Source organism: Hoplias malabaricus, chromosome 3 (assembly GCF_029633855.1).
Source record: "Hoplias malabaricus isolate fHopMal1 chromosome 3, fHopMal1.hap1, whole genome shotgun sequence".
In the NCBI taxonomy this organism is placed as follows: Eukaryota; Metazoa; Chordata; class Actinopteri; order Characiformes; family Erythrinidae; genus Hoplias; species Hoplias malabaricus.
This window is the reverse complement of record NC_089802.1, coordinates 36,017,273-36,032,451: the sequence shown is the minus strand read 5'-3', so window position 1 is coordinate 36,032,451 and position 15,179 is coordinate 36,017,273. Positions and strand designations below refer to the sequence as shown.

At 40.5% G+C, this 15,179-nt stretch overlaps 1 protein-coding gene across 1 annotated transcript; it reads right to left on the bottom strand.

Moving 5' to 3' along the window:
* Positions 1-904: 904 nt before the first annotated feature.
* On the bottom strand, positions 905-11,362 carry abi3b (ABI family, member 3b). The gene is made up of 6 exons (XM_066663978.1): positions 11,317-11,362; positions 11,022-11,163; positions 7,409-7,576; positions 6,187-6,381; positions 1,952-2,025; positions 905-1,760 (listed from the first exon to the last, which is right to left on the bottom strand). Exons 2-6 carry the CDS (start codon positions 11,148-11,150, stop codon positions 905-907), a joined length of 1,422 nt encoding a protein of 473 aa, XP_066520075.1. The 5' UTR covers positions 11,151-11,163; positions 11,317-11,362.
* Positions 11,363-15,179: the final 3,817 nt, after the last annotated feature.

The following is a 15,179-nucleotide window of genomic DNA, read 5'->3' as shown; positions in this document are numbered from 1 at the left end:
CTGGTAAAAGCTGATTACTTTATTAATTATAGTCTAATTCTTCCAAAACAACCATCTTGGCATATTTTTCTACGAATAGCATGTTTCAGTGTATAAGCCAGTGTACCAGTGGTGTACTGTCATCAAGCAGTTCTTCAGTTAAATGGATTTTTCTGAAAATGTTTCCAAATGTTTTGAAATTGTAATATTTATAAATGTAAAATTATATTAGGGTTTAACTTTCATTGGGATTAAATAAATGTGTCCTTGCTTTAAAAATTTACCTAAAATATGTTTACAAGAAATTTTAATATATTTGGCTTGTCCTCCACCCAGACATTTACTAGTGCTTCTAATAATAAACAATACAATGAATCCTTGTATTATCCCAAAACTGTTTATAATATATGACCTTTATGTGTCTTATATTCACATATTAGTGTAACAATGGATTAAGTGGAAAAAAGATGATGATTTTGATATTCTGCAATTTTTCTTAATCACTCCATGTAATCACTCAATGTCTTTTAAAAAGCAATACACATTTTACATTTAAGTAAATCCTTTGCAATTGTCATTGAAACCACATGTCAATACAACGATTCAATTAATTATGATGTAAATACTACTCATCATTGGATCATCCTAGCCATAATAGCATATATGATAGCATAATGTATCCAAGCTCCTGTTGTTGCTGGGTTAAACCAGCTTTATATTACAACTGGTGAATATGAGAAATGGTCTGCATCTTGTTTACTGAACGATTGTCACAATTTCTCATTAGAATGAGTGGAATTTCTAGTTTCTCCTTTGGATAATTACAATTTATTGTTGTCAAACTTGCCATATTTTGCCATAAACAACAGTATTAGTAGAATGGATTTTGTGAGCCTAATATCTTTAAAAAGTCTGCTTTTGACACTCAAAATGGTGGAGGTGGAGGAATATAACCTTTTCCAGGCGGGGGTGGGGGAGGTGGAGGAGGAATCATAGACGTGTTCTGGAGAGGTGGAGGAGGTGGGGGAATCATAGAAGTGTTTAGGGGAGGAGGTGGAGGAATCATAGAAGTGTTTAGGGGAGGTGGTGGAGGTGGAGGAATCATAGAAGTGTTTAGGGGAGGAGGTGGAGGTGGAGGTGGAGGAATCATAGAAGTGTTTAGGGGAGGAGGTGGAGGTGGAGGAATCATAGAAGTGTTTAGGGGAGGAGGTGGAGGTGGAGGAATCATAGAAGTGTTTAGAGGAGGTGGTGGAGGTGGAGGTATTGATGAACCCTTAAATGCAGAGCTGGGTGTAGATGGAGCCGGAGGTGGTGGTGGTCCTCCTACAGAAATATCAGATCTAGGTGGTGGAGGAGGTGGAGGAACATGACCCCTGTTCCCCAGTGGAACTATGTAGGCATCTTGTGGAGATGGAGGAGGTGGAGATGGCAATGATGAGCCTCCAACAGCACAACCTGGAGGTGGAAGACTAGGAGGTGGAGGTGGAGGAGTCATTAACTCAAACTGTGGAGATGGAGGTGGTGGCAAAAATGAGTTTCTGAAAGTAGGACTGGGTGGAGGAGGAGGTACTGAGGTAGGTAGAGAAAGAGGAGTTGGTAGAGAGAAGTTGCTGTCATCGCTTAGGGAAGGTGATGGACATGAAGCTGCTGAGGTGAAACTCAGAGGGCGAGTCGGGGAGGAAACGGGGATAGCTGAAGGTGGAGGCTGCGGAGTAGTACATGTTCTAAAGCTTGTCCAGTTTGGAATTGATGGAGGAGGAACAGCAATACCTGAAGTAGGTCTGAGAGAGATATACACAAATGAGAAAGAGACAGAGAGGAAGTCAGCTTTTTTTTAATCATCAAAATGTTGATCCATGATACATCCCTCACTCAAAAAGGAGAAGACCTTTCATGGAAGCTAAATTTATTCACAAGCTTCAAAACATCACCTTTTATTAATCTCAGTCTGAAATATTTATTTTGAACACACCCGTGCATGTGTCCTCCTTCCTGGGTCTTTGATGATAGGGCAGATCCATCTGCTTGAGGCTGATTCTTCGGTGCCTGAGGATCAGAATCATATTAAAGTTACAGTCTGGTTTCTGAAATTGATTTATGTAACTCACAAGAGTGCTAATGCTTAAGAAGAATTCTGAATGCAGGAAATGCTGTATATTTAAATCATAATCTAAATTGTACTATGGATAGTACAGAATGCACAGAGAATTGCAGAGTTAGAGAATGAATATTTATCCTGCAGATATCTCAGGTATCACTGAAAAACTTAATTATCTATCAATAATTTCTTACTCAGTTCATTGTAACAAAATGATATTCTAATTAGTACTGTCAATGTTAATGCATTAACACTTTAATCTATACATTTTAACACATTCATTTTGTTAATGCAAATTAGTCATATTACCAAATTTGGCCACAACGTCCTCCCGTAATTAATTCATTTTACAGAGTCTAGTGACATATTAGTGGTTTTCTTAGGCAATGCAAACACAGTACTGCTAGTGCTAAAGTCAAAAGGTAGATTATGTTTATGTTGAAGCTAGAATATGATGTTTTATTGTCTGAGCTGTGGGCCTCACAGAGTTTCTTCTCAAGAACAGCTACACTGATCCCTCAATGCAGAAGGGTGGCATCCCTGGAGATCCAGGTTGCTTAGAGCACACTGTTGTAGTCACACAGCTCATCAGAGAAGCCCATGAAAACACACAGATTGGTTGAACTTGCACTACACCGCCACCATGTCCCCAGTGCGATCAAGGACCTGATCCTGGATTATTACAACAACTTCAGGCTAAGGCTCACTTCTGGGGAAGTAACATCAGATTGGTATCAGCTGGAAAAAGGGATAATAACTGGGTGTACTATTTCAGTTATTTTCTTTGCTCTGGCAATGAGCATAGTGGTCAAGTCAGCTGAGGTGCAATACAGAGGCCCTCTTACCAGGTCTGGCGTGTGGTAGCCCCCTATATGAGCATTCATGGATGAACTCACTGTTACAACAACATCAATCCCAGGAGGGCCTTGAAAGATTGCCAGCAGGGCAGGATGAGCTTCAAACCTTCCAAATCGAGATCTTTGGTGCTAAAAAGGGGGAAGGAGTTGATAAATTCCTTTTCTCCTTGGTTAGAACAGCCATCCTCTCCATCAGTGAGTAGCCAGTGAAGAGTCTGAGGAAGCTGTTTGACGCATCTCTGAGTTGGCTCATCAAGGTCGACAAGTCAGGCCTGCTGGGCAGATTCAAGGCATGGATCTACCAGCACTCCATCCTACCACATATACTGTGGCCTCTGCTGGTTTACTCAGTCCCAGTGTCAACAGTGGAGTCCCTGATGAGAAACATCACTAGCTTTCTCCATAAATGGTTGACCTGGCCTAGGCTTTTTCCCGAAGACCCAAGTGGGCAGGGCCAGAGGGAAGAAGAGACACCAGCTAATCCAGGAATAGGTCCGATCAGGAGTGGAGCAAGAGTGAGCGGAACAGTGGGACTCAGGCAGCAGGGCGCATGGACAAAGTGGAAGGGGACCCTACAGAGCAAAGTCACCTGGGCAATTATTACGTAGACAGACTTCCATCACATCTGTTTCCTAGTCCAGGCTGTATATGATGCCCTACCAAACCCAGCCAACCTCCATGTATGGGGCAAGAGTGAGACACCAGCGTGCCAGCTATGCTCTAGAAGGGGATCCCTACAACACCTGCTGAGTAGCTCTCCAAAGGCCCTTGCAGAAGGTCACTACTGCTGGCACCATGACCAAGTGCTGAAGGCGGTGGCAGAAAGCATATGTAATGCCATCATTGCAAACGCCATATTGCCCCAAAGACAAGAATTGCCTTCGTCAAAGCTGGAGAGAAACCCTGTGAACAGCGAAGAACAAAGTGAGGTCTCCTTCACACAGCCTCTGACTGGCAGCTGCAAGCCGACCTGGGGAAGCAGCTGAAGTTTCCCGAGCATATTGCTTTATACCATAACTCCAGCCAGACATAATCATCATCTCTGAGGCAACTAAACAGTTGACTGTGCTCAAACTCACCTGGGAAGAGTGGATGGACGAGGCAAATGAAAGAAAATGCGCAAAGTACTAGGAGCTGGTGGAGAAGTGCCAGGAAGAGGGCTGGAGGACTCTTTATGAGCCAATAGAGGTTGGTTTTAGAGGTTTTGCAGGAAAATCGCTCTGCAAAGCCCTTAACCAACTAACAGGAGAGGCTAGGGAGAGGGCCATTCGATCCGCAGAGAAAGCCACAAGGTGGCTGTGGATAAGGAGGGCTGAACCATGAGGGTTTGCTGCTGGGATGCAAGGTGGGGTCTGATCGACCTCAGCTAGGTCACCTGGTCACATGTGTCTGATAGTGAAAGACCCGGTAACCCCAGGTTACATCACTGATGATGCATCCCAGTGCATCCAGAAGATGTATCTTGCACACACAACCCAGCTCTAAACACACTCATAATGTGGCATTATAAACTACTGTACCTATTTTAACAAATTCTTTATAGAATTATACAAATTCTTTACTAAATTATAGTCTTAAAGACTTTACTGGTCTATGTTTTTACACTGCTTTGTTTTGCTCTAGTGTCAACCAGAAGATTCACCTTTTGAGATTTGCCACCATCCATCAGCTTGCTCACTTGGAGCTACGGCCCTTGACAAAGTCAATCAATGATGCTATAAATAGTTTCAGCCAATTCCCACTGACCCTTTTATAAACCCCATTTCCAGAACTGTTGGGATGCTGGGCAAACTGTAAATAAAAGCAGAATTCAATAATGTGCAAATTATTCAAACCCAATACGTAATAGAAAATATTAAAAACACTATGTTTCAAATGCTGAAACTGAGAAATTTCATTGTTTTTGAAAAATATACGGCCATTTGGGATTTGATGCCAGTAATACTTTCCAAAAGTTGTGATAGGGCAACATAAGGCTGGTAAAGTTGTGTAACACTACGGAAAAAAAAACTGGCAACATGTCAGTGACATGAATAAGTTTGAAAGGTATGTGAAGAGGCGGCACGGTGGCGCAGCAGGTAGTGTCGCAGTCACACAGCTCCAGGGGCCTGGAGGTTGTGGGTTCGATTCCCACTCCGCTGACTGTCTGTGAGGAGTTGGTGTGTTCTCCCTGTGTCCGTGTGGGTTTCCTCCGGGTGCTCCGGTTTCCTCCCACAGTCACACGTTGCAGGTGGATTGGCGACTCGAAAGTGTCCGTAGGTGTGAGTGAATGTGTGTGTGTCTGTGTTGCCCTGTGAAGGACTGGCGTCCCCTCCAGGGTGTATTCCTGCCTTGCACCCGATGATTCCAGGTAGGCTCTGCACACCCCGCGACCCTAAATTGGATAAGCGGTTACAGATAATGGATGGATGGATGGTATGTGAAGAGGTGATGCCACACAGATGTGTTGTCTTTGTGCTATAGTCAGTTAATTTTAGGGCTTAAATGACTTGCACATCATTGTATTTTATAGTTATTTTGTACAGCATCCCAATTTTTTTGTAAATGGAGCTTGATTCTCACCTATCTGCTGGTAGCCTAAGAGAATTAGAAGAAATGTCCAAAGTACCTTTACCAGAGCAAACTTAGCACAGACTGAAATAAACCATTTTACAGTGTAACTGTAACTTTTTTTTTTTTACTTCCGTAACCACAGTTCTTTCCTGATTTTTCTGCCTAAATATTAGTTGTCTCCAATTCACTGAACCTCTCTGGATCGCACACATTTACCCTAAATATGTTAGGCCAGTATACTGCTTTTTTTAAAACTGCCTCTGATGTAACTACACTGAAGAGTTTAATAGGTCAAAGGACAGTGCAAACTTTCCAATACTTTCACATCTGCTGAGAGACCCCTGTGATAGCTAGCCCGTCCAAACCACCCAGAGACAGAGGCCAAATATGCTCTCTAGGACTCCCAGCTTTGGAAATCTGAGGCATCACCTGAATCCTGTTGAACTTTTTTAAGCATAAAAATGTTTCTTGTTGTTTTTGAATTCACAGTATTATTGTGTCATTGTATGACTGCGGTTAAATAATAAAGAAAATCTCTTAAGTACATATATGTTACTAAACGTAACTAGTTTCTGCACCTGCAGTATTTTATTTTAAGTAGTATAGCAAATCAACTGTATTTCTGATGACTAAACCTAATTGCAACAAAATTAAATGACAGAATTTTGTTAAATTATAAACAGAACTAAATTTTCATACAGTTTTGGTGCCGTCCCAGTGTCCGTGTCCTACTGTGTCCAAACTGGTGTAGGTTATTGGGACACGCTCATACTCAGTGATAGGGTCTTCCAGAGTCGCTGGTGGAACCATCTTCTGAACGCGAGTAATTTTACAAGGTGTGGTCAACACTCCGATCTCCTCCCGTGCCACTTTCTCCTTGTATGTGTTTACTGTCTGAAAAAGATCATTAAACAGTCCATTGTCCAAATGATTAGAAGTATTTACTATGAAGTTAGAATCATGCTATTAGGAGTTCAAATTTAAATATTATAAATATATTACATCAGTATTAGCATAAAACGTTTTAGGGGTGCTTTCCCAGACAAGAATTAAGCTTAGCCCTGGGCAATATCCTCCTTTCAATGGTAACTCCCAATCCAAAAAGCTGCTTAGTTCAGGACTAGGCTTAATCCCTGTTTGGAAAACCATCCCATAATGTTAAAAAAATCCATGAAAACTGTGTATGTCAATATCATGCCTGAATGTTACACTGACAAAGTAAATTGCTAGAAAAAGTGAATAACATCTGTTTCACATTACCCTGCTACATGTCTGATCTAATCTACTATTTTAATTATGAAGTTATTGTCAGAATTATACTCACCCTGATTCTAAACTATTGTTGTCTTATTCCCAGATAGCAAAGAATATTTGGGCCAAATGTGGCACATCTTCAGTGGTCCTATGGCCCACATTTGGCCTGGAATTACAGCATTGACTCAGGGTGAGTCTGGCTACCCCAGCTCACTGACAGGTCCAGTTTATATGGGCCAGTTGTCGATATTAGGCCCACATATGGCCCAGACAACATGACAATTGGCCCATATCAGGCCCACACAACATTTGGCAGTGAGCTGGACGTAACATACGTGAAACAGATTTGGCCAAAATGTGTCTGCTCTCTGGGCATTATTATTATATTACAACTATTATTTACATTTACATATTATTATTACATTTCTCCTCATCTAAAAAATTGTCTTGTTCCATTAACAAATTGCTTCTTTCGATTTCTTCAGCCAAGAAAATTAATCAGCCAGTGGAATTAGACACTGATAAGTTATAATTTATTTATTTATATATTTTTTTCCCAGTGTGGTATGATGATGTTGAGTGTTAGATTGCCTCAAATAAAGCTACTCTGTAGTTGTGAACAAAGTGTACAACTTTAAATATCTTCAAAATTCAAGAGGATTCTCACCATGGTTAAGATACTGACTGAGGACTCCATACGTTTCAGTTGAATGGTCTGAGCATCTAGCAATCTTAGCACACTTGAAGCAAGAGAGTTGATCTGGTAAGCAATGCTGGCCAGGGCCTGAGTGGTAAGAGATTTAGACTCCTCGACTGCTTTTCTGGGGTCCTCTGCCTACAGAATAATACAACAGTAGAATTGTGATTTCACACTACAAGAAATCATATCAAGTTTAATATTTTGTCTTAGAGATTTGAGATACTCTTTTTTCTAGTCCAGAGAAAATGTCATCTACAGAAAGTGTCTTATTCAACTTTTAGGCCTGTATATATATTTATAATTAGACAGAAAGGTACACTCCTGTGTAAAAGTTTTAGACAGATGTGTGGGGAAATGCTGCAAAGAATGATTTCAAAAATAGAAATGTTAATAGTTCAGTTGTTGCCAATTAAAATGCAAACAAAATTAAAAAGAGGATTATTGTCAGGTGTATGATTAAGCAATTATACCTAACAGCTGCGTATACAAACAGCTGCATAGGAGGCTTAAAACCTCCTGGGTGAGGATCGGCTAAACTCTGCTATGAAGGTGAGGTTGTGGAGGACAGTTTCATGTCATAGGTCATAAACTATGGTAAGGCTGAGCACAGCAACATGAGCCAAAGTCTCTCCCAGGCAAATATTTCAATGCACACCTGCATACATATTTTGCACAGTACTGTAATTTGACTTGTTGTTTTAAGAAATAATGCAGAATGCAGAATAATGCTTCTTACACTGATCAGCCGTAATAAAAACACCACCTCCTTGATTCTGCACTCACTGAGAGAATCAGCTCCACAGACCTTTAAAGATCAATTTGTAGTTCTACAATTTACAAACAGTAGTACCTGTTTTAGCCTCCAATTCTCCCTGTTCTTCAATGATCTAAATTCACACATTATCACCACATATCTTTGCTTAATGGGCTTGAGGGACATAAAGCCCTTCCAGCACTGGGCTGTTCTGAACCAAAACTGTGTTCTCCGGAATGATCGAGTTCCACTCAGAACCATTTCATTCAGAATATGGAAAAGTTGGAGTGGTGTATGTGATCCAGTACTATCATCCCTATCTGCACCTGATGCTGCTAATGCTATTGAGAGGAATAACGTCAAATTCTCCTAATTCTATCTTGCAATATCAACACTCTCTGAAAACCTGGCACTATGGTGGTACCCTCAAGGGGACATTTTTGTACCTTTAATTAGAAAACATAATTATACAATATTCTATTATAATCGTAGACTTTAACATTGTGTTGATTTCATACACCTAATTCCATTTTAATCGTCATTATATTTTACATGGTTCTATAATGAAAGACAACACAAAACACCTTCAAAGATTTCCTAAGCCTTTAAAATTTCACCTTAGTCTATTTCAGTAGGTTGACTGATGTCCAGAAGGCAGTTATTGACACCCTCCTGCTGTATCCAAGCATATTAATGAAAATTTGAGTGTGGTAAAAACAGGTCCATAAGTATAAGACAATACATAACTATTGACAAGAAAAGGCCATTCAAAGATTTGGGGGAGATTCACAAGGAGTGGACTGCTGCTGGAGTCAGTGCTTCAAGAGCCACCACACACAGACGCATCCAGGATATGGGCTACAACTGCTGCATTCCTTGTGTTAAGCCCCTCATGGCCCAGAGACAAGGCCAGAAGAGTCTTACTTGGGCCCAGGAGAAAAAGGACTGAACTGTTGCTCCAAAGTGTTCCAAAGTCTTGTTTTCAGGTGAAAGTAAATTTTGTGTTTCATTTGGAAATCAAGATCCCAGAGTCTGAAGGAAGGAGTGGAGAGGCACACAGTCCAATCTGCTTGAGTCTAGTGTGAAGTTTCCACAATCAGTGATGGTTTGGGGAGCCGTGTCATTTGCTGGTGTTGGTCCACTGTGTTATATCAAGTCCAAAATCAATGCAGCCGTTTACCAGGAAATAATGGGGCTCTTCATGATTACCTCTACTGACACTCTTAATGGAGATGTGGATTTCATTTTTTTCCCAGCAGGACTTGGCACCTGTCCACACTGCCAAAATGACCAATACCTGGTTTAATAACCACAGTAACACTGTGCTTGATTGGTCAGCAAACTCACCTGACCTCAGCCCCATACAGAATCTATGGGGTATTGTCAAGAGGAAGATGAGAGACAACAGACCCAACAATGAAGACAAGCTAAAGGCTGCTCTTAAAGCAACCTGGGCTTCCATAACACCTCAGCAGTGCCACAGGCTGATCACCTCCATGCCACGCCGCATTGATGCAGTAATTCATGGTAAAGGAGCCCCAACCAGGTATTGCGTGAATATGCTGTACATACTTTTCAATAGGCCAGCATTTCTGCATTAAAAATAATTTTTTAATTGGTCTTATAGAATATTCAAATTTTCTGAGATAATTACTTTTGGGTTTTGATTGGCTGCAAGCCATGATCATCAACATTCAAAGAAATAAATATCTGAAATAGATCACAGACAATGAATGAATGAATGTTTGTGATGAATCTATATAATATTTCACCTTTTAAGTTGAATTATTGATATAAAATACATCAAACCTTTTGATGATATTCTAATTTACAGACATGCTCCTGTACACATGACCATATAATAATTATGAAAATATTCAATAAAGCCTATGAAAATAAATAACCTGAGACAGCAATTGCTCAAAGAGGCTAGGCTAGAGCAGACCTGATGTGCTCGGGCATGTTTAAATATCTGTACAAGTCAGGGTTGCCAAGTTTAGTGCTATCCTAGCTTTTTATTTAAGTTGGGAGGCATTAGTTTTATCAACATTACTTAAGAAAACTATCAAAATTATCATCCAATCTTCCTCAAAATAAAACCACTTTAATGTAAATGTATTCATTCATTGATTAATTTTTTTTAATTACTTCATCATATTCATGGTCAGAGTGGGTCTGGAGCCTATTGGGCACCTGGCAAGAACATACCCAGGACAAGACACCAATCCATCAACGGGCATCACATACATAATCACTCACTCTTCTGTTTACAATTATGCAAGGCCAACCCACCTATAAACCTGTGTTTTTGAATTTTGGAAGGAAGCTCCCATGACTGTAGAAACCCACAAACACATTGGGAGCATTCACCAAACTCCTTACAGAAATTGGGAAAATATATTTGTTGAGGCATCACTCATTAAACACGGTTGCTAGAGAATTTTTTAAATGTGGTACAATTATAGTAAAATATACGTCCATTCTGTTTCTTCAGTCCATGTTGAGACACACACAAATATTAGGTTTAAGCCCATTTATGATTGTAATAGTTTAAATAATATATCGGAGATTTTTGTTGTATCTGGCAACCGCTGTACAAACAGGCACGGGCCACACGAAAGTGGGCGACGGGCTAAAAAATATGTCTGGAGGCTTGAAATAGGCTGTTTTTTTCTCATGAAACCTATTAATATGCAAAATTCTTATAGATTTTTTGCCCTGCAATAAAGCAACTGAAAAAAAAACATCAGAAAACAAAACAAAATAAAAAACGAGACTTTCTTACTAAAAAAAAAAAATAAGAAAAATCACACAAAAACATCTTACGTTTAGGTAGTTTTTTTCGCAGTAGTCAGCCACTTTGTAGAGGTTGCTGTGGTTGTCGAGTAGCGCTTTCCTGGCCTCTGGGGCTCCTTCAAAAACCTTCTGGATGTCCTCTGTTGTGTTGTCCTTCATTGTAGAACCGTCACTTTTTAAAAACGAGGTGTATATGTGTCTTAAAGCTGAGTTTGTGTCCGTTTTCCAAAGACAAGTAAACGAGACTCAAACAGGAAGGCAGCCTAACGCTGGAAATAATACGACAGACAAGTTTGTACATGCTTAAGACTGAAAGAAGACATACTTATGTAACTGCTGGTAGAGAAAAAGCAGCAGATCTTCAGAGTAGATGGCCTCGGAGGACTGCTCAAAATACGCTCTGCCTCGAGGAGATTTTACAAAAATATATTCCTCAAGAGAATGCAGATAAAAAGTAGATATTATGAGACACTACAATATATATATATATGAGCACTTTATATTAAATATACAAAAATCTAAAAAATATACAATATTAAGAGTTAAATGTAGTATTTTACTTTATTTCAGCATAACAAAACTAGTCTTGTAGGCTATTTACGTATGGGTATGGGTAAAGTCCTATTCAACAACTTTTAGTGTTGACATTTAGTGTCACTGAAACACGTGAGGAAATAATCTTCATTTTTCTTAATTTCTGTTTTGATGTAATTTAATTTGCATTTGGATCACTTCATTTATGTTTTGATTTTTTGGCTTTTACCTCTCACATTTGAGCCAAAAGGATTCAAATCAGAATTGGAACTTTAATTCTCATGTTAAAGCCCCTGGGAACTCATTTTGAAATTCATTTTCTGTGTACTTCTAAACTTGGGTGATATGTGAAACATCCAGCAAATATTAAGTAAATAACACAGAACAGAAATATGATCAGTCTCTCCTCAAACATGACCAGTGTTTGATGCACCTTGACGGGCTCCTCTCGATCTGAAGGATAGTGATTCAGTTTCGAGCTCCTTACACAATCGCGGAGATTATGCACAGCAACAAGTAGGAGAAAACTCATTTTGGTCTGTCTTGTCCGTAATCACGTTCTTCCTGTCATTATCTGAAGCTCATGACCTTAGGAGAGGGTAGGGACATAGATTGACCAGTAAATGGAGAGCTTTGCTTCATAGCTCAGCTCCCACTTTACCACGACGGGTTAAAGTCCCCCAGTAAACCGGAGTGTGTGCAATTGAAATTCTATTCAAGAATTTAAAATAAATAATTTTCCCCCTCAGGGTTTATTTAAGAAAAAAAACCTGACCTAAATGAATAAATGATTATTCAAACATCAGAATAAACCAGATTACTTGATTATTAAAATGGACAGTTGTAATTGACTACATGAGTTGATTGATTAATTGCCATTCTTAACTTATTTACGTTTAGTGATTTAGGGAGAATGAAATGACAACAGTCATTTTTAATGCTACACATCAGTTGTCATAAAATGACGAAAGCATGTTTTATTTTTGCATTTATAGACACATCCATGCCTTGCGCACACAACAGGTACTTTTTTTTTAATCTCGTCCCTTAAAAAAAATGATTAGGCCACATTATTGGGTATCTTTTGTAAAATGACAACCGCAGCCCCTGAAAAAAACGCGACTGCCCTGTCTGGCGCCTGTGTGCTACAATGGTAAGCAAACAGTTTTCTGTTCTCCAGTGATAGAGAGCTGTCAGTCACGCAGGTCATTAGTATATTTGACTACACCCACCCTGTTCTCAGAGAGCTCTAAGGAGTATTTTGGTCATTTTGTGTTTTTTATTTAAACTTTGCTGAACATGCCACAACGTAAATAAAAAGATTCGGAGAATAAAGTCAGAATTCAGACAATATTCTCTGAATAATTCTGAGAAAAAATCTCGGAATAATTGAGTGAAAGAGGTCTGTATAATTTTGAGAATATTCATTCATTCATTATCTGTAACCATTATCCAGTTCAGGGTTGCAGTGGGTCCAGAGCCTACCTGGAATCATCGGGCGCAAGGCGGGAATACACCCTGGAGGGGGCGCCAGTCCTTCACAGGGCAACACACACACACACACACACTTTTGAGTCGCCAATCCACCTACCATCGTGTGTTTTTGGACTATGGGAGGAAACCAGAGCACCCGGAGAAAACCCACGCAAAAAAACACACCACATTATTTTCTTAAATAAACCCCGAGGGGGAAAAATATTATTTATTTTAAATTCTTGAATAGAATTTCAATGAACACACCACACTCCTCACAGACAGTCACCCGAAGGAAACCCACGCAGACACAGAGAGAACACACCTCACTCCTCACAGACAGTAACCCGGAGGAAACCCACGCAGACACAGGGAGAACACACCACACTCCTCACAGACAGTCACCCGGAGGAAACCCACGCAGACACAGGGAGAACACACCACACTCCTCACAGACAGTCACCCGGAGGAAACCCACGCAGACACAGGGAGAACACACCACACTCCTCACAGACAGTCACCCGGAGGAAACCCACGCAGACACAGGGAGAACACACCACACTCCTCACAGACAGTGACCCGGAGGAAACCCACGCAGACACAGGGAGAACACACCACACTCCTCACAGACAGTCACCCGGAGGAAACCCACGCAGACACAGGGAGAACACACCACACTCCTCACAGACAGTCACCCGGAGGAAACCCACGCAGACACAGGGAGAACACACCACACTCCTCACAGACAGTCACCCGGAGGAAACCCACGCAGACACAGGGAGAACACACCACACTCCTCACAGACAGTGACCCGGAGGAAACCCACGCGGGCACAGGTAGAACACACCACACTCCTCACAGACTGTCATCCGGAGCGGGAATTGAACCCACAACCTCCAGGTCCCTGGAGTGACACTAACTGCTGCGTCAACGTGCCACCATTTCGAGAATATAACCAGAATATTTAGAGAAACACTGTTTGGGTTATTATTTTCTATAAAATGTAGACAAACTGACTCACAGTCAGTGCGCTATGAGTGAGTTGTGAAAGAAGCAGTCAGTGAAGTGAACAGAATTATTTATTAAACGCATTCACACGACATGACGACCGTCAATGCAGCCCCTGACTGCGATGCATAAGGCTTTAGTTTATTGTACGAGTCCGAGTCGTAACGCGATGGAGCCTCGTGGGGGCGCCAAAGTTCCACTCGCTCTGGATCCATCATTTTCATGATCATTAATTGTATCGTGAAACTACACGCAATGTGTTCGTGCACCGATTCAGGGTTTAAACACTAATCACACTGTGGTCCTGATGTGCAAGAGAACTGAGTGTTTATTCCTGAAATCTATACCACAGTATGACTTAAGCAACACACTGCATTCCACAGTTACACTGTGGTTGTGTCTGCTCCATTATACGCAGCGAATTCAGGTGTGCACTAAGTAGTTATCCGAATAGTCTTCTGTTTAAACAAAAAATGACGAACAACGATGTGGGAGACGCATGCCGTTCAACCAGAAAGGGATATGTCTATTTAAAAGTATCCCCGAAGAATAAATTAATATAATATCAGAGCTATCAACAGTGTACACAATAATCTGCGCATGCGCAGTCCACATCAGCCAGCAGCCCAAATCTGGTAGCGACACTCCCCCGAACGGTATGGACTCCAATTCCCAGGAGCCCTCAGGGAATCGCATGATAATTCCGTCATCACGGAATTTAAATTCACATATATGCATATTTAATCTTATTGAAGTTGGCTTTTACCTCATTAATATTGCATTTCTTACCAGAGTTACACCTCCATTTTAAAGGTTTTATTATTATGATTATTGTTGATTGGTTTGTTGCAGATGATTAGGTCATGAATGTATGAATTTGTTTTTAATCTAATACCCATCTAGAGGCAGAAACAACAAAAACAACTCAGAAAATCCATATTTGTAGCAACTTTACAAAGTTACAATAGTCTATTGGAGTGTAGTTATAAGCTGTGTCCAGAAGAGGACAGCCTTGAACAAAACATTACACCTTTGAAAACATTTTACTGTTTATTCCTCTGGAACTAATGCCTAAAAATTTCAGACCTGAGATCTGTGTGCTTTAAAATGCTGGCAATAATTTGTAATCTCAGGCTTTTTAAGTTTTCATCTTCGTTGGTGGGGACAGCACAG